General features: G+C 39.1%; 1 protein-coding gene across 1 annotated transcript in view; it reads right to left on the reverse strand.

The window, feature by feature from the left end:
• The window catches only part of luzp2 (leucine zipper protein 2), a 171,479-nt gene that overhangs the window by 100,028 nt on the left and 50,170 nt on the right, over positions 1-21,281 (reverse strand). Inside the window, exon 6 of the mRNA XM_055154822.1 lies at positions 770-832. Within this exon, the coding sequence (XP_055010797.1) occupies positions 770-832 (63 nt within the window). The remainder of the gene's footprint in view (positions 1-769; positions 833-21,281) is intronic.

The following is a 21,281-nucleotide window of genomic DNA, read 5'->3' on the forward strand; positions in this document are numbered from 1 at the left end:
GACTAAACCAGGACTAAACTAGGTCTAAAACAGGACTAAACCAGGTCTAAACCAGGACTAAACCACGAGTAAACCAGGACTAAAACAGGATTAAACAGGAGTAAACCAGGATTAAAACAGGATTAAACCAGGAGTAAACCAGGACTAAACAGGACTAAAACAGGAGTAAACCAGGATTAAAACAGGATTAAACAGGACTAAACAAGGTCTAAACCAGGACTAAACCAGCACTGAACCAGGACTTAAACAGATCTAAACTAGGACTAATCTTGGACTTGAGAGAGAGAGAGAGAACCCTGACCTCCGGGCTCGTCCCAACACACAGTCCTGGTTCAATTCTAGTTTAGTCCTCCTGGTTCGGTCCTGGGATCAGAGCTGTTTGAGTCCTGGTTGAGTCCTGGTTTAGTCCTGGTTTAGTCTTGTTTTAGTCCTGGTTTAGTTCTGTTTTAGTCCTGATTCAGTCCGTATGAACACAAAATCGAAAACTGGATGAATGATACACAGAAGCATTTTGATGTTTGGAGACGTAGACAGACTAATAATAAAGAGTTACTCAAACATGTGTGAATGAAACAAAACACAACTCCAGGTCTGTGTTTGATAAAGTAACAACATTATAACACGGCTCAAAGCTCAAAAGAATCCATATTTTTATGAATAAAAGGCGTCCAGAGATGATTTTCATTAGTGAGATATGTTTTGATTACATTTCAGTTTCCCCTATGGGCTTCACTTTGCAAACATCGAAGGCGGAGCGTTGCGAGCTCACCTCTTCAGCGTAGGCGTCACACAGCTTGTTCCCAGAGAGCAGCTTGTTCTTCAGGCTCTTGTTCTGAAACACAAACATCGGGTTAGACTCTGCAGGGGGCACAGGCGCACTGAAGAACGGACAGTCTGAGAATTAAAACGGTTTGTTCGAGACTACGATACAGCATCTCCAAACCCCTGAGCTCGCTGAAAATCAGATCATCGCTCCTCATAACAAAACTCGTCTGATCAAAAAAAAACACCTCGGTTCCCTGGGATCCTCTGTCAGAAGCAGCCTCAGAAACCTCGGGTCATAGAAGCCCACTCAAAACAGTGAGTCAAAAATTGCCTTTATTATCGGAGGAATATCTCCAAAGTGCACAAAATGGTCTCGCAGTCTGACCTAGAAAAGATCATTCACGCTTTTATTTCACCGCATCTTGATTATTGTTACTCTGTTTTTACCCATTTTAATAAGACTGCTCTTAACAGACTCCAAATTGTACAAAACTCTGCTGCTGGGCTTTTAACAGAAACTCCCAGAACATGACACATCACCCTGGTTCTTTTGTCCCTCTATTCGCTCCTGTAAAGTTCAGAGTTGATTTTAAAATTTTAGTTGTTACTTTTAGAGCGCTCCACGGCCAAGTCCCCCATCCTGGACCTTTTAACCTGTTGGTGGTCCAAAAAAATCAGGTTTAAAACACTGGGGGACCTGTTCTTTCAGGCTGGAACGCTCTGTCCTTCTCTCCATGTGCCCGACTCTGTGGATTCTTTTAAAAGCAGCTGAAAAGTCCAATGACCTTATTTTGCTTATTGTTGTTTTGTGGTGTACCTGCTCTCTGCAAAGCACTTTTTATGTGGAAAAAACATACAGTTTACTTATATTCATTGTTGGAAAGGTGACTTTTAAAATGTATTCCCCTACAGATTACAGTTTTAGACCTGTTTAGACCTGGTTTAGATCTAGTTTAGACCTAGTTTTAGACCTGGTTTTAGACCTGATTTAGATCTAGTTTAGACCTGGTTTTAGTCCTGGTTTAGTCTTGGTTTAGTCCTGATTTAGACCTGGTTTTAGACCTGCTTAGACCTGGATTAGGTCTAATTTAACCCTGGTTTTAGACCTGCTTTTAGACCTGGTTTAGCCCAAAATGTGACAACAGGAAAATACCACCGTGTAATACATTTATTTTAACAAAGTAACTGTAATCCAAATACCACTCACTGAAACAGTAACTGTAACTGAATACAGTTACTCATAATTTGTACTCTGATTACGTAACTCCGGTACATGTAATCTGTTACTCCCCAAAACTGTTTATACTTACTGACAGTAGAGGAGAGACAAATTATTTCAGCAAGTTCTTATACTATACTGGAATAAATTTCACCAGATTTTCCATGTTTTTCATAGACTCCCAAGTTTGAAAGCTCAGGGCTAATGAGCTATGTGTAACTAATGACCACAAGAACTATAATTGTATGTAAAATCTGTTTCTGAAAACTTTATAAACTGCAAAGTTATTAAAACATTTCAACAAATCTTGTGTTTTAAATTTGCAGTTTGGACTTAAAACAACTGCGTTATGGATATTAGGTTATGTTTACACCGAAACGAATCACTGTATTGGTGTATCACCATATCGAAAACAATTTGCATCCAGACACGTCATTTCTGTGTCTGCAAGTCTTCCCTATCCACACAGCTTTGCACTTATTTGTTTACGTTTTACAGAAACAAAACTTAAAACCACGTGGCTCATTTGCATAAACTAAGCGCTAAAAAAACATGCGGTTCAGCTTCTGTTGGACTTAAAAAGGACATGACTCAGTGGAATATATGTGTTCTTTCTTTGACAGGGGGGTGTTCTGCTAATGGTGACTCTGTTCTGTGCAAGTAGTTCTAGTCCGCTGTACACTGTTTCCCATTTGTCTCTGGTTTGTTTAAACTGTTTTCCGCAGTAGTGTCACATGACCAATGTCACGAACCCAGTGAAGGTGCAAGTCACAGTGACATGGTCCAATAAGGACACAACTAAAGCTCCTACGTCAGTGTATCAATGTTTTCAGGTGTCCACACGGTGCATGATCAGATCTGTACTCAGATGAATTTATGGGAGCTGGCGGCACCAGATCGTTCCATAGGATTAGTGTGAACTGCATCTACAACAAAAACATGTGGAACACGTACTAGTGTGGATGGGGCCCTAAATTACCACTACGGGTGTGCAAAAATATTGAAATATTGATATATACTGTCATGTACTATGATGATACAGTATTGATATCTTGGGCTGCTGTATCGATATATCAGCAATATATCAGAGTATTTTTTGGTATATTTTACAAAATTATTTTGGTACAGCACTACAGTTCTGTTGCATGTTTAGACGAGGGAAACTCATTTATGTGACACATTTGACATTTTCACTGTTCTGATGAGTAAAATAGACGTTTTTCATATGAACTTTGCACAAGAAGTGGTTTAACAAAGACTTTTAGTATCACAGCCATGATTTAGTTTTTACTTTTTATTGAACCGTATTGAATCAATTTGAAATATTTTGTATTGAATCGTATCGAATTGTAAGCTCACTGTATTGAGATATGTATCGTGTCGTGGCTTATGTATCGAGGTATGTATCGTATCGGCAACTTCTGAATGCTACCCAGCCCTAGTTACCACAAAGGTGATGAGCCTCTGTTGTGCCTTCAGTTTGAGGTCAATAGGGAAAAATGAATGGAAATTTCACTTCTGGAACTAGAGCAGACTGTAGAACTCCAGTGGGAGACACAAACATTTATGCAGTATGGTTACTGTAATGTACATTAACGACGTCTGTGACGCAGTGGACAAATGAAGTTGCATTTTATTTGCAGACGACACCAGTCTCTATTGTTCAGTAAAAAACCTACAGCATTTTCTGCACACAGTAGAAAATGACTGTACTAAAATAAAGGAGTGGATCGATATTAATAAACTTTTAATGAATTTGGAAAAAAAAACAAATATATTATCTTTGGAAAGAGAAAAATCAATAATCCAATTAATATTAAAATGAATCAAATAGAAACTGAAAGAGAATCTGTTAATAAATTATTGGGCAAACTTGGCTGGGAAATGCAAATAAGCAAAATTCAGACAAAGCTGGCTAAAATTGTTACTATTATGAGTAAAATGAAAAGACTTTTAAATCAAAATTCCCATTATTTATTGTGTAACTCTATTGTATTCCTTCCATACCTAAACTACTGTGTGGAAATATGGGGGAATATTTATAAATCAAATATAATAAAATGTGTCTACTCCAAAAGAAGGTTATTAGGATTATTAATCATGCAAATTACAATGCACCAACAAATCCTCTTTTTGTTAAGATAAAAGTACTGACATTTTTTTATCTCGTTGACCTGAGTACAACCTTGGTGAGGTACAAGGCCTAGAATTATCTGCTTCCACTTGTTTACAGGAGTTATTTGAGCAGAGAGAGTCAGTATAACCTTAGAACAGGGGTGTCCAAACTTTTTTCATCAAGGGCCACACATCTAAACACAGATGAAGCAGAGGGCTGACTGAGGGCCGTAAACTGGAGCTCAGTACAGGGAATAATTAAAATATGTGCATGTTTAACACGTTGAACGAATGAGCTATCAGTCTTTATTCATGCTAAGATCCTTAAAACCTCACACAAAATACTAAAAAACAAAAAACTTGTAGTAAAAAGTACATTTTTAATGGCATGTAATTTGGGCCAATTCACCTGCAAGCCAAGAAAAATTTGTCTGAGGACCACATTTGGTGCACGGACCATAGTTTGGACATGCCTGCCTTAGAAAAACAGGCAAAAAATGAAGATAGGAACTAAGAAAACCAAGTAGTTTTATTTCCGTTCGAGGGGTTAGTTTATGGAACAACCTAAGTGATGATTTTACAAAGTCTAACACTGTAGAAGCCATAAAAATAAAAATAAAAAAGAGTATAAAGCGTTATATTTTCAAAGATATAGAGATCTGGAATGAATGAATTATGGATTAAAATTTGTTTGTTTTAATTTATATTTTGACTCTTATATATACACTAAATTGTAAATTAAATTGTAAATGCAAACTTGCTTTAATCTGGTTTGGCATTATAAGTACTTTTTACTTCAGCCTAAACCAGGGGTGGGCAAACTACGGCCCGGGGGCCATATGCGGCCCTTTAAACCTTTTAATCCGACCCGCCTAACTTGAATAAATTATAGCAGTAAACCTTGTTAAAGTTTTATTTTTCCTGCATTTCCGGCGTTTCCCAGTAGATGGCGCACTATATATACATTGAGATGTGGCGTATTATATTGGCCGCAATGCGTTACGGGAAAGTGTTCTTTCGGACTAGCTAGTGACAGGAGTCATTCTTGGTCGGTGTATTTGGACCATGAATGAGGTAGATGTGTTCAAGACATAAGGCTGCACTGTTTCTGTTCTGAATAGGGTGAAAGTAAAGTTGAAAGGGTTCTGAACTGCATGTTACGTAGTCTTTATGCATAAATGTTGAAGAAGTGAATGAAGTGTTCATCCATCTGCTCCTGGTCCGGCGCTTCCCTCAAATTTTAGAACCCTTTGTGCCCCCCTGGCCTAAACCCTTTCGGTCATGATGTATGGGACTGTAGACTGTTTAGTTTAGTCTTGTTTTGTAGAGTTGCAAAATGATCAAATAAACTACTACTACTATTACTACTGCTACTACTACTACTACTACTACTACTACTAATCACTGCACTGATCCCTAAAATAATATATAATAATAATATAATATATGTAATAGAATTTGTTTCACATTTTTGGACACATCGTGCTTTCTGTTGGCCTTTAATGGCATTCACACACATTTTTCTTCACCTTTGGCATTCGTAGTTAATGTTTTAGAACTTTAAACACACTTCAAAAGCAGGGTCCCTATTTCCAGATGATTAGATCTGAGTCACAGCTCTCTCTGTGGACAGCCAGAGCCATGAACCATAAACAGTCTTTAGCAGCCATTTAGCGGCCTAACCGGCGAGCTAACATGTCCGTGTGTTTGTAGTGATTGCAGTTCGAGAGCAGAAATGCATTCAGATTACACTCTGGTGATTGTTTATGGACTTAAAGCTCGGGGACCCAACTTTTCTTTGTGGTTTTCCCCATAGAGTCAATTGTAAAAGCAGCAATTTGGGACACAATCTCATCACTACGCACTGGCCGTATCGAACATCTAAAGTATTTCAGACTTTTATCTCTAAACTGAAAGTAAGCAGTAAGCAGTGCAAAGATTGAATGTGCTTAAGGAAACACTACAAAATGCTACAGAACATTAGGGCTGTAGTCGACAGAAGAAATTCTTGATCGATTAGTCACTAAAAAGGGAGAGTGGCAAAAGCTTTCAAAACTATATCTGTATCTCTATGGCTGCATTCAGACTGCAGCCTGAAGTGACCCAGATCAGATTTTTTGGCCCCTATGTGACCTGTATCTGATCTTTTAATGACAGTCTGAATGACACGGATCCGATTTTTTCAAATGCGACCCAGGACACTTCGGTATGTGGTCCTGAAACCGATATATACGACATATCCGATCTTTTGACATGCGACTTCAGTCTGAACAGCCAAAGCGCATCCATCCAACCTACACGTTATCAACAAGCCACAAATGTCACTATTCTGCGCTGAAGTAGTAGTGAAAATTGTTAATGAACTCCGTGTCACTGAAGCTAAGCACATCACCACTCACCACTCTTGGCTACGTCTCCACATCCACACGTTCCTTTCAACAGCCGTTGCTGCCGCTGTCCCACAAAACACCACAGCCAAAAACCTCGTCCTTCTCCTTCTCAATCTCCTCCTTAAAACAAGTAAGTTGTTCATGTTCTGGCTCCGGTACGAGAGGAACTTTAAAATCTCCAGGTGCTCAATGTTCGCGTCCATGTTTGGACAACTTCCGTAAACACAGAGCACGCTTGCTGCGGTTTACGTCATCATGTCCTCCAGTGTGCATGCGGGACACTTTCGGGTCGTTTACTGTTCACACTGGAGATCACATACAAGTCACATTTAATTGGAAATGTGAACGACCTCGCAAAAACATCGGATTTCACTAAAAAAATTGAGCATTAAGCCCTGCAGTCTGAATGTAGCCTGTGTGTTTGACCACCTTACCAGACTACACCTGCACGGGATGCAAAACAATTTATGCAGAAAAACAGTACCGTATTTTCCACACTATAGGGCGGTCTGGATTATAAGGCGCACTGTCATTGAATGGTCTATTTTTGAACTTTTTTTCACAAATAAACCGCACTATACCGGACTATAAGGTGCATTAAACGAAACACAACAGTTAGATGGGTCAGTCGGTTTGTTTGGCACGTTCACGATGACTCTCAGCTTTGTTTAATTGTGGCGTGTAGGGAGGGTGCTGTCTGGGACCGTTGACATGTTTGCAGTGACTCAGTTGTTCAGTTGTGTCTAGAAGTGGCACATTGCACTCGCTTTTTCGGCTTGTTCCTCCGTTCCGTTCCTCGTCGCCGTGGGGTGATGAGTGTGGCTGCGGGTGTTTTTGGCTGTGTGGGTCGCTGTCTGCTCCATGTGTGTTTGCGTGCGCTGTGGGTGGTGCGACTTTGTAGTTTACTGAAGTCGTGTTGGGACACCCGAGTGGATTCGTGTATAGGGCGCTCTGGATTGTGGGGCGCACAGTCGTTTTTTGATGGGGTTGGAGGCTTATGAGTGCACCCTACCCTAGAAAATACAGTACTAGGAGACAAAGTATTTACATAAAGAGAGAATTTAATGTTTATTTTTGCACAGAAATACCAAATGACAAATCTTCAGCTAACTCACTCAATGTCTGTGCTTTTGTCCCATATAATGATTTGTTGAGTAATACAAAATTCTCTCGACTAAGGTTATGTTTCTGTGATAAAGATCTGAACAGAAGACGCAAATTGGTGTTGCGTCTTCACTTTTTGTTCCACATTTAGACAAATGTTTTGGTAGGAAATCTGCGTGCATACAGTGACGCAAAAGTGTGTGGAATTCGATTGGGTTTGCTTTTACTTAAAGCAACAAGGGCGTCTTTGGACATACGGAAGATTTCACGCCACGCATTTTCATCAACTACTCCTTCCACAAAGTTGTCCCACCATCGACTGGTTCTCCCAGGTCTCGTCCATATCCGTCTGACTCGCCTGCGATGAATTAGTGCATCCAGAATTTGACAGAGGTGATTGCAGATCCTTCTCTGTTCACTAATAGTGTCTCTGCATCTTCTGTACATTTGTTGGAATGCCTCCTGAAGCTTGAAGGTCCGACGCATGGAAACGATCCGACATGTTTGTTTCTGTGTACTGTATGTATGTGACCTAAACGCGTACGCGACGTGAGCAGATCTGACCAGAGTTTTGTGTCTTGGGCAGTGTAGACGGAAACACTATGGCGGAGCGTATTCAACTTTTACACTCTGGTTTTAGATTTTTGTGTTTTTAAGCCCCCAAAACCCCGTCACCGTCTGAACGAAAGGCGCTTCCGATAAAATATTTTGTCGTTTTTACCTGCAAGCGTTCTCGTGTAAACGGGCCCTAAAACACCTAACAAACACACAACATTCAAAGACTATTCACTAACACTGGTGTAGAAAACAGCGTCCTCAGTTGGCACCTTGTCCTTATGCTAGAGGAATGACGACTGAGTATTGATTGCTATTTCCATTGGTTTTTATGTGGTAAAAGTTGGTTTACACATAGGTACCCGTTTAGAAATATTTGTTAAGTACATTCAGTAAGTGTTTCTAAAGTACAGTGCATAATCTCCAGTACTAACATACTGCACGTCTTAGAAAGAGATCGTCGTACTGCCTGAGAAAAATGTTATTGCATGGAGGATGAAGTCTTTTGTAGCTCATTTTATGAACTCCGTGAACTCAGCGTGAGACTTATAGGCTTTGATGGTATGTTCAGAAAGTGTAGTAAAACTCACTGCTGCAACATCATAACCTTGAAATTGAAGTTGTCATATCTCTTCTTACAACGGAAGACTGAAATGTGAGATTGTGGTTTTGGACTATTAAAGATCATGTATTATTCTGAAGCCGAGTATCTTTCGTTCATTCATTTTTCAATATAAAACCAAAAATAAGAAAATGAAAAAACAACTATTGTCTTCATTATTTGTCTCCAAAACTAAAATGAAAAAAAAAGTACAATGATTTGTTTTTTCAGTTTTTGATTTTGTGTTTAAACGAGTAATGGAAAAAAATTGATAACGGCTGTTTCCCGTTTTTTTTTGACTTAAACTGTGATGCAGAACTGAACCAGGACTAAAACAGGACTAAACCAGGTCTAAACCAGGACTAAACCAGGACTGAACCAGAATTGAACCAGGACTAAACCAGGACTAAACCAGGACTAAACCAGGACTGAACCAGGACTAAACCAGGTCTAAACCAGGACTAAACCAGGTCTAAACCAGGTCTAAACCAGGTCTAAACCAGGACTAAACCAGGACTAAACCAGGATTAAACCAGGACTAAACCGGTCTCAGTCCCAGTCTGGTCCTGGTCTCAGTTCCGGTCTCCGGTCTCAGTCCCGGTCTCAGTCCCAGTCTGGTCCTGGTCTGGCCCTGGTCTCAGTCCCGGTCTCAGTCCTGATCTCAGTCCTGATCTCAGTCCCGGTCTGGTCTCAGTCTCAATCCCGGTCTGGTCCTGGTCTGGCCCCGGTCTCAGTCCCGGTCTCAGTCCTGGTTTTAGTCCCGGTCTGGTCTCAGTCTCACCTCAGGGCCCGTGGCAACACTCAGTCCTGTTTTAGTCCTGGTTCAGTTCGTATACGGCGCAAAAGTTCGGCATCGTAGTTAAAGTCACGGAAACGTTATTATTATTATAATTATTATTATTTGTGTGTGCTGTGTAACTTTCCGGTAGAGGGTCCGTCACCATGGAGATGTTGGTTGCCTGGAATTTTTCACAGTATATGAAACTTATCTATTTCCATGGAGACAAGCACCGAGACAATTTACAGGTTTCATCTGTGGAGACGTGTGTTCACTTACAGTAGAAAACATATTTTTCAAAGTATTGTTTTATTCATATATAGTTAAATAATAAGCATGTTTAATGCCATACAGTGGTACATTCCAGCAAAAGCAATCTCAAGTTAAATCTCAAGTTAATCTCAAAGTTACATATTGCATCTGGGTCCGGTCAAGCAGTAACGGAGGGAAACGGGGGCAGATTTTTTACATTCAAACAGCTCTTATTCAGAAACTAGAGGGACTATTGAAATAAGTAAAGTATCAGAATGTAGGAAAGAGTTACACTCCAACAGGGTAAAGTTAAACCTGTGATATTCTTTCAAGTTGTTGACAAAAAATTTAAAAACTCATGTCGGTAACGGAGGGAATGAAATATGCAGCACTTTTTGGGCAATAAATCCAAACAGTGATAACTCTTGGTTCTCACTTACATATCCTTAACAAACTGGTTTGAATATTTGCTTCATATAGTTTTCTACCATATGGTACAAGATTAGGTTGAAAAACCTCTTTTTGAGTAATGAGATTTTTTATGAAGAAAGGTCATGGTAACGGAGGGAAAAGTAACGGAGGAAACATTGTGCAAACAAGTAGAAGGTGCATGATTTTGCATAATTTGTCGCTTTTTTCTTCCGAAAACTTTAATATTACTTCAAAATGAAAGGAAACTATTTCTATAAAATATGTCAGTCCTTCCAAGCAAATTTTTATCATTTTAAATAAATTTTTTACATTTTTTTTAAATCATGGCCCTTAATCAACAGTTCAAAGATGGAATAACACAAGATATGATGAAATACATCCATTTATTTACATGATTTGCAGGTCTTTGAAATTTGGGAAATAATTTTTGTTCCATGTTTCATACATGGTCTGTTTAAAATGTATGGAACTTTAGAACCAAAAATGGTACAGAAAAAAGGTAAAGAGTTTCATAAACTAGAGTACATATATATCTGTTGAATACATTTTTATATCAGATGCATTATCTTGGATTTTTGGCCTTGCTGTTTACTTCTGCTTGACCGAGTCCAGCTGTAACTCAAACGTGTGTCAGTTGTATTTGATTGTTACTTATTATCCATTTTTATCTGAGTTTAGTTTAACTTTATTTCCACCCAGCCTCACGTGCCCCACGATGAGGATAATTGTGTTGTCCTCGTGTTTTACATAATCTAGGCCATTTAAGAACAAATGACAGACAGTTAAAGTGACAGGAGCCCTAAAGTTTCTAATGAACTCTAAAGCACGTGTCAGAGCCGAGCCATGTTCACACTTTTCAATGTGTCCACCTCAGAATTATTGACTGTCCATCAGCGTGTGCACTTTCACAGTCAGTCAGCCACACTTTAAGCATCACAAGTTTTCATTACAGTCCATCAAACTCATCAGTCAGAACACATTACCCGCGCTGCGTTCTGTTCCATTAAATTCTGCGCTGCCAAATAAATCAGCAGTTTGTGTGGTATGACATTTTGGATTTGGACAGGACTGGCCGTCACAGTGCAGAGGAGGGGAAGGCATTTGAGATGAAAAGGGCAACAGACATCAGTGTAAATGACTCGGATAATTAAAGCCGAATTCAGATCTAAATGAGGTCACGTTTTGTTATTGTACGCAACACTTTGTACTGAGCTCATTAAGCACACTGTGATGCACTGGGTATGATTTATAACAAGATCACGTTAGGGTTAGGTGGCACTGGGTCAAATGTATCACTCAGGGTTAGGTGTTACATGGTGAAATGTATCACTCAGGGTTCGGTGTTACAGGGTCAAATGTATCACTCAGGGTTCGGTGTTACAGGGTCATATTATTGCTCAGGGTTACGTGTTACAGGGTCAAATGTGATACTCAGGGTTCGGTGTTACAGGGTCAAATGTATCTCTCAGGGTTAGGTGTTACAGGGTCATATTATTGCTCAGGGTTATGTGTTACAGGGTTAAGTATTACAGGGTCAAATGTGTCACTCAGGGTTAGGTGTTACAGGGTCAAATGTGTCACTCAGGCTTAGGTGTTGCAGGGTCAAATGTATCACTCAGGCTTAGGTGTTGCAGGGTCAAATGTATCACTCAGGGTTAGGTGTTACAGGGTTCGGTGTTGCAGGGTCAAATGTGTCACTCAGGCTTAGGTGTTGCAGGGTCAAATGTATCACTCAGGGTTAGGTGTTACAGGGTTCGGTGTTGCAGGGTCAAATGTATCACTCAGGGTTAGGTGTTACTAGGTCAAATGTATCACTCAGGGTTAGGTGTTACAGGATCATGTTATTGCTCAGGGTTACGTGTTACAGGGTTAAGTATTACAGGGTCAAATGTGTCACTCAGGGTTAGGTGTTGCAGGGGTCAAATGTATCACTCAGGGTTAGGTGTTGCAGGGGTCAAATGTATCACTCCAGGCTAGGTGTTACAGGGTCAAATTATTGCTCAGGGTTATGTGTTACAGGGTTAAGTGTTACAGGGCCAAATGTGTCACTCAGGGTTAGGTGTTGCAGGGTCAAATGTATCACTCAGGCTTAGGTGTTGCAGGGTCAAATGTATCACTCAGGCTTAGGTGTTGCAGGGTCAAATGTATCACTCAGGGTTAGGTGTTACAGGGTTCGGTGTTGCAGGGTCAAATGTATCACTCAGGGTTAGGTGTTACAGGGTTCGGTGTTGCAGGGTCAAATGTGTCACTCAGGGTTAAGTGTTACAGAGTCAAACGTATCGCTCAGGGTTCGGTGTTACAGGGTTAAGTATTACAGGGTCAAATGTGTCACTCAGGGTTATGTGCTACTGGGTCAAATGTATCACATGTGTTATACAGTGTGTTACATTAAAATTAATGAGAAAGAATCAGAAATATTGTATATTTCTGTTATCTTAAAACCCTATCAAATCAATACAATTCTACAACTATATTATGCAATATAACTTACACTTGTAATGTGCTTTACAGACACGTCAAAGCCTCTCAAAGTCATTAGTAAGTAAGTAAGTCTTTATTTATATAGCGCTTTTCACAGACATTTTCTGTCCCCAAAGACGCGTTACAGAGCATTATTCAATCACTCCACACTGGTAAGCTGGTAAAATACTACTTTAGTCTGGGGGAGACTGGGGCAGAATGACAGAAATGAGGCTACCAATCTGCACCATGGGCTCCACCACCAACAATCACGCACACACTGGGTAAGGTTGATGAAGTGTCTTGCCTAAGGACACAGAACTTGGTCTGAGTGGGGATATATCCATCTGACCTTTGGGTTGGGGACCACTGCTCCAACACCAATAGGTCAAGATACCGCCGTCAGCACAGGACTAATAATTATGCAATAAAAAAAATAAATAAAAAAGACAACCTTCTTAATATAAGTGATACTGTGATTTGGTCTACTCTATCACGATCACGATGATGATGTATTTTGGACATTTAACGTTGTAGTATTGATCTAAAATGACTCAATAAAAGAAACAAGTCCACTGACTTCCAGGTTGGAAAATTGTGGCACTGGGATATCAGGAGCAGATTTCCAACTGCCGCTTTACAGTATGACTAATATAGTTAAATTTAAAGTCATAATGTGGAACTTCTCTGGTAAAGAAGTAACTTTTCCATGCAAACGATTAGGTGGTACATCTCCAGAAACATTTACCTTTAAGTACTGGTAGCAGAGACAATTTTGAAAGGTACCCAGGTGCTACCACTATAACACAGAATACTATTTGTGTTTTTTTTTTCAGATTCTAGAACCTGAATGTGAAGATGTCATATTCCCAAATGGAGGGCAAGAACCAGTTTTTCCTTTTGCTTTCACAAGAAATAAGGGCAATAAAGCTCAATTCACAAATATTGAACTCAATAACCTCTATTAGTGACAAAACCAACACCAAAATCTGCAATTTAAAGATGCATTGTATTATTTTTCCGTGGTCTGCCAAATGCTTTTCTCCATGGAGATGTCATTTCTTTGTCTGGAATGTTTCACTGTATGGTATTAAACCTTTCTATATTCATGGAGACCATATCAGACCAAGAAACAGGCCAGATCTGTGAAGAGGCGTCCCCGTTCACAGTCAGAATGCCTGTTTTTGTAGATATTTTTTGAGCTATAAAACTGCCTGCAATTGATTAATGTAAAGTAAATCTGTTTAGTGTCATACTGTGGAACATTCCAGGCAGAGCAATGGCATTTTCATAGAAACTGTATAGAAAATTCTTGGCCTATAGAATGCTGTTATCTCATTTGAAACCCATATTGCGATGTCTTCCAAAACCACTCGACAAAGCCGCAGTTAAGTCCCAGTTAAGACCAACCGACACGACGCCAGAACCAGCCAACAGTTACAATTCCTCCAACAAGATCTCTACTAAACCAAATGTGTGAAACAGCATGGGGCCGGCAGAGCGCTCTAACTCCCCCGACCGCGATGGATTGTCTTTGTAATTCCACCGCACAGGGCTGTCGACTATTGTTCACCCAGCACTATTTATCTGTTTGTCTTGGCAGCTCCAGAGTGTACATTACAGTGAAGCTTATAGTAATGAGCTTTAGACCTTAGCGGAATATGGAACACTGCATCCTAACTGGCCATGGTAAAAACAAGAAGAGCTCCCGTGTTAAAAGCCTGTCTCTAATAGTTCATTACGGAAGCAAATGGCAGCGGGTTTGTGGGTCATTTATCCGGCTAACCAGATCTGCATCGGGGGACTGTCAGGGTGAGAGGTTCGTACTGGGAAGAAATGAACCTCTCCTCAATGCTCCGAGAGATAGGCTTGCTTAATGGTGCGGTACTGTACATTGTTCGGGCTTTAAAAGTACTTTTTAAACACCTTCGGATTCACGTTTGGTAGAGTAAAAGTGCTTTGTGTCTTTTCTTGTGGAGGGTCTATCGCTTCCTTGTTTCTGTGGATGTGTCATTGTTCAGCTTAGAATGTTCAACAGTGTGACATTAAATAGCTCTACCTTACATTTATTACATTTTCTAGAGTTACAGCTCAAAAATACTGCTTCTCCACAGATCTGACCTGTAACTTGGTCTGGTTTGATCTCTTTAACAAAGAAAGGTTTAATACTGCACTGTGAAACATTCCAGACAAAGCAATAACATCTCCATGAAGAAAAGCATTTGATGGACCGTCCATGTCACGGGTTCGTCCAAAATAAACGTAAAAAATGTTGGCTCAGTCGGAAAAACTTCACTTAAGTGTGTTTTTTATTCAGCCCACAGCCCAATTTACCACAATATTTACAACAGCGGCACTCACAGTAAGCCAGCACCCACATAGTCAGGCCAAGGACAGATAATATAAATGGAACGGAGCTCCCCTTATATACCCCTTAGCCCCTCCCCCTGGGCTAAATAATTAACAAAACAAAGGGTTTTAAGGATTGAACACAGGCAAAACTGTACTGATGAACATAAAACAAATTGGAAAGAAACATGAGTTTTGCACGCTCTGCAGGTTAAGGCGCGCTGGTTTGGGGATGATGGGCCAACCATGGGTGCTCCATCACACTCCACCAGAAAAGTTACACAGTGCACCTTTTAACAGCAATGTATTGGCAAGTCTCAAGGGGGCTAAAGACAACAGCAGCAAGATTAAGAGATATTAATTTGAAATTTCTTCTGTAGTTTACAGTACAAATGCAAGAAAAAATGTATTGCTGGGTTTCAGTTGACATTACAGTATTCTATACGCCAATAGTATTTAATACAGATGAGGGGCAGCTAACATGATCATTGTTCAACTGCTGGTTTTGTTGTTATATGGCATGGTCTTGGGTCTAATCAGTAATAGAAATGATTAGGTTCCATATTTAGGAATTTATTTTTCTGATATTTCATGGCAAATTACAGTGTAAACAACAGGAAAAAAACTGGCTCCTTCCCCTATCTGAGAGTATGACATCATCGCATTCTACTATCTGAAAACCACCAATTATACATTTTTCATCATGTCATGTTCTCGCATAAAATTAAGACATTTTATGAGTAAAAAAAAAAAAAAAAAAAAAATTTAATTTTGTTTTCATATTAAATACCAAACATATACACAAGATTTTTGAAATCTTATTTAGTATTTGAGAAAATTAAATCTCACTGAAAAACATGTCTACAAATTATTTTTTGCCTAATGTTTTAAGTTAAAACTTCAGTAACTCAGACTTGGAATTAGATATTCAAAATAATAATAATAAAAATCTTCTGGACAAAAAATCTTGTTAAAGGTGCACTATGTAACTTTTCGGTTGGGGTTCTGTCACTTCTTTGTTTCTATGGATATGGCATTGCTCTGCCTGGAATGTTTCACAATATCACATGGTCTACCTTACATTTATTAAACTACAGGTGGGTTTATAGCTCAAAAATACCTAGAAAAACGATATTCTGACTGTGAGCGAGGTTGCTTCTCCGCAGATCTGACCTGCGACTTTGTCTCCATGAAGATAGAAAGTTTAACTACCACACTGTGAAACATTCCAGACTAAACAGTAACATCTCCATGGCAAAAAGCATTTGATGGACCCTCCATCAGAAAAGTTACACAATGCACAATTTAAGTACAAGACTATAAAGTTGTATGTCTTTATGGGGGAAAATGCATTTTGAGAAAACGGCCTTGGAAGTTTCAATGTCCCATAAAATAATATGGAGGCAAGTTGATTAAATTAAATATTAAAACATCTTTCAGTGCAGAGTGGAAAATTGTGTTGTTTCCACATGAAAGAGCGTATGATAAGAGACCAAACTGACCAAAAAAACAAACACATTAAAAGTTTTGCCTTTGTCTCTGTGTTCTCCTGCTGAAGAGCCAAAGTGAGTTACCACCTGATGACATCACGGGGGGAGCTCAGAGAGATTGACATAATAAATACACAAGATTACTGCATGCATGACTGGCCAGCGGAGTGTTCAATAGAAATGTGGAATGTTCTGCGAACTATCATGCTAACAAAATGCTTCCTGATTCTCGCAGACAGGACACAGTGGTCTCATTTTGACTCCAAGAGCTGCTTTTAAAATATATCTATATCAGGGCAAGACAAATTCTGCTAATCTACAAGAAGGAAAGAAAAAAACAAAACAGTACAGCCACTTAAACTGATCTAGGATGGATATTACCTTGAAAACACTTTCTAATCACAAAGGAAGAATAAAGTTAAACTTTTATTACACCAAATTTCTGCACTGGTAATTCCTACTAGGGCTGGGAATCATTAGCCAGGCTGGCACCACCTAATGTCTCTGCTCAGTTTCATTTCTCTCCAGCAGAAGTTGTAGACTGCGCACCGGCCAATCAGCGAAGCGCTGAACCAACCCGAGCTGCGATAACAGACTGCATATGCTAATCCTCCTCTGGACTTCCTTTGTTAAATACAAACTTCACATTTTTTATTACACATTTAATTTGCAAGTTCATCTTGCAGAAACGACAATGATCGTTGACCGACATATTCACTCTCTGCTTTGTTTGCTGTTGTGCCGGCAATTACACGACAACACACATTACATACGTCACGACCAAATAGCAGCGACTGAATAAATAAAAGTAGCCATCTACCATCAAGGGAACGAATTTTAATGCTGCGAGGTCAGACGGTTTCCACGAAGTGAAACCGGCTGATGAATCAGGCTAGGGAATCACAGGGTCAATCACAATTCAATACGATACATGGCTCACGATACGATATTATCACGATATGGCGATACGTGCAATAAGAACCAAATACATTTTAGAAACATTATGTTTTTAGTAACCACTACGTGAGCAAAGTTAATATGAAATACATCTATTTTAATCAGCATAACAGTGAATATGTCAACAAGTTTCCTTGCTCTAAATAAGCAACAACAAAAATGATCAATTCAGTTTATTTTTTTTTCACAATTATATATTATAATTCCACATAGATACACACATATACCTATATGTAAGTATATGATGGATGCCAATATGTGAAAAATGTGAGGAAAAAAAACCCCAAAAAACATGGACACCCAAAGAAGATGGGCAAGCTTTAAAATGAGATCCATCACCACTACGTGATTAATTTATGGCTCGACACACTACTTGACAGATTGTGTTTTTTGTAGTGCAGTCAAACAAAAAAGCGAAAATATACCACACAACACTTTTGGCGATATATCGATACAGCAGCTCATGATAAAGATACTGCATCACCAAATTTAGTATCACGATATATATGGATATTTCCATCATTTTGCACACCCCTACCTCCTACAGTCACATGATGGCTGCCACATTCTCCTCAGTACATTATCATATTAACGGCTATAGAAGTATAGTATATCTCTATAACCCTGTGATTACAAGCCCACATCTGAGTTCCCTAATAGAGGAGGCACTTATGCACTACCATGACTTGGCCTTATGCCATTCATCGATCATACAGTAACTCAGACCGATCATGTGAAAGCCCTCGGTGTTTAGCAGCTGAACCCTGTGCAATGAACAGTTAATACTTTTACAATAGCGGACCATGCGTTTTATAAGGACACGAGATTACACGATGAAGTGATGACAGAGCATGGTCTGGATCAGGCTCTGCGGTGTGAGATATTTGTCATGACACAAGCATATTCTAGTGATGAGATTTTTAAAAGAGTCGTTCAAAAGCCTGGCTCATTTTTATGGAAATTTATATGACAGAAACGCGTGTGTGAATTCATTTGATCTACAAACGAATCACAAAGAAAAATGACCAAGGCTAAGAGTTGTTTAAATGGTTCAAACATTGAGTGGGAGTGTGTTTATCTTTTGAAATTAGACAGAAACTAAATAAAATGTTGGGTTACAATAATAAGATTTTGTTTTTGTTTTTTTTAATTACTGTTATGATGCAAATGTTTGTTTTTTTTACTTGTGGTGCCAACTTTGTGTCTGTTCAGATTCTTGTTTTGGTTCAAATGCAAAAAAAAGGATTTTGTTCAAGATCCAACCGATCACGCAAAGGAACCGCTCAAAAGAGCCAATTTTTTCACGAGTGTCACATCACTTGTATCACTGTTTTTAAAGGTGGACTATGTAACTTTTTGTTTGGATGTCTGTGACCTGCTTGTTTCTATGGATATATCATTGCTCTGCCTGGAATGTTCCACAGTACGACATTAAGCAGATCAACCTCAGATTTATTCAACTACAGGTGGTTTTATGACTCAAATACCTAGAAAAACAGACATTCTGACTGTGAGCGGGGTCGCCTCCTCATAGATCTGACCTGTAACTTGGTCCCATTTGGTCTCCATGAAGATAAAATGGTTTTATTCCATACTGTGAAACTTCCTGACACAGCAATAGCATCTCCATGGCAAAAAGTATTTGACGGACCCTCCACCAGAAAAGCATGCATCTTTAATAATATAATGTCAAGACACACTGCGGCATTGAGTCCTATATTATATAAGTCCTACTATACATATTATGCTCGCATACTGCATACACACACATGGGTTTTCATACCTTTTGGGGGTATTGCATTGACTTGACATAAATTTCCTGGAGACTAATCCTAACCTTAAAGCTCCTGTATTACGCAAAATTGCCTCTTGTGAGCTTTAAGCCATGTTATGTTGTTACCTCCTCAAAAACAGACTCGGAGTTGTGTTTAATCCTGCATTATTAGTCTGTCTACAGCTCCAAAGCTCAAAATGCTCTGTTCCACCTTTTAATGTCATGTAGTGTTAACAGCTCCTTTTAGCTTTAGTTCTGTAGAGACTGGCAATTCTAGAGTTGAAATGATCTAAATGATTCTAGTGAAGGTGCAAGGAGAAAACACAGTGGAGCATGTCCTGTATGTGTATATGTAAATATATGTGTGTGTGTGTGTGTGTGTGTGTGTGTGTGTGTGTATGTATGTATGGGTGTGTATGTATGTATGTGTGAATGTATGTGTGTATGTGTGTATGTATGTATTTATGTGTGTGTGTGCGTGTATGTACATAATGTATGAATGCGTGAATGTATGTGTATATGTAAATATATGTGTGTGTGTGTGTGTGTGTGTGTGTGTGTGTGTGTGTGTGTGTGTGTGTGTGTGTGTGTATGTATGTATGGGTGTGTATGTATGTATGTGTGAATGTATGTGTGTATGTGTGTATGTATGTATGTGTGTGTGTGCGTGTATGTATATAATGTATGAATGCGTGAATGTATGTGTGTATGTATGTGTGTGTGTATGTATGTATGTGTGTATGCGTGAATGTATGTGTGTGTGTATGTATGTATGTGTGTATGCATGTATGTAGGTATGTGTGTATGTATGTACATGTGTGTGTATGTATGTATGTATGTGTATGTGTGTATGTGTATGTATGTATGTATGTATGTATGTATGTGTATGTGTGTATGTGTATGTATGTGTGTATGTATGTATGTGTATGTGTGTATGTGTATGTATGTGTGTATGTATGTATGTGTGTATTTGTGTATGTATGTGTATGTATGTATGTATGTATGTATGTATGTGTGTATGTGCATGTATGTATGTGTATGTGTGTATGTGTATGTATGTGTGTATGTGTATGTATGTATGTATGTGTATGTGTGTATGTATGTATGTGTGTATGTATGTATGTGTGTATTTGTGTATGTATGTGTATGTATGTATGTATGTGTATGTGTGTATTTGTGTATGTATGTATGTGTGTATGTGTATGTATGTGTGTATGTATGTATGTATGTATGTATGTATGTATGTATGTATGTATGTATGTGTGTATGTGTATGTATGTATGTATGTATGTATGTATGTATGTATGTATGTATGTATGTATGTATGTGTGTGTGTATGTATGTATGTATGTATGTATGTATGTATGTATGTATGTATGTATGTATGTCATTTAAGAGTCTAAAAGTAAACTGGTGTGAGTGTTGATGGTGTGTGGAGCTGGACAGCAGCAAACATCTAGTGAGGAACACCAGTTGTCCTAATGAGCCCCACAGCTGTAAACAGAAGCAGGAGACTGTGGATGTCTGAGGCAGGAGAAGTTTATTTACCATCAGTACTGGACCCGAAGGCTTGAATAGCCAATACTATCACACTGTGTGGACAGCGAGGACTACAGCTCGGACACATGCAGGCTGAGAGAAAATGAGAAATGCATAGTACACTGCCTCTGTGAGACGAGAGGACCGAGAAAACTGATCATGTTAGAGGAACTGCATGTACAATTTTGATTTGACCACATGCCAAATAAACTTTTTCAAGCCAAATATAGGTTTTACTGTAATGCTGATTTATTCCTTAAAAAAAAGTTTATGTTATAATTTGGTGTTTTGGTTCTCAAGATGATTTTCCAGTTAGAAAACAGAATGAGCCTCACATGAGTCTCTCATTTGGGTTGTCATTTTCCAGTTGGTTTAAACCTTGGATCTACAATAAGAACTGGATACAGACCAGTGTCAAGGTGTAAGAAAATCAGGATTTTGGTTGACATTTTTTTGTGAGATCAAACTGCCCTTGTTTGGCTGACAGAGCATCGAGCGCTT

The sequence above is a fragment of the Boleophthalmus pectinirostris genome, unplaced genomic scaffold (genome assembly GCF_026225935.1).
Source record: "Boleophthalmus pectinirostris isolate CB_2022bp ecotype Guang Dong unplaced genomic scaffold, ASM2622593v1 HiC_scaffold_19, whole genome shotgun sequence".
Taxonomy (NCBI): Eukaryota; Metazoa; Chordata; class Actinopteri; order Gobiiformes; family Gobiidae; genus Boleophthalmus; species Boleophthalmus pectinirostris.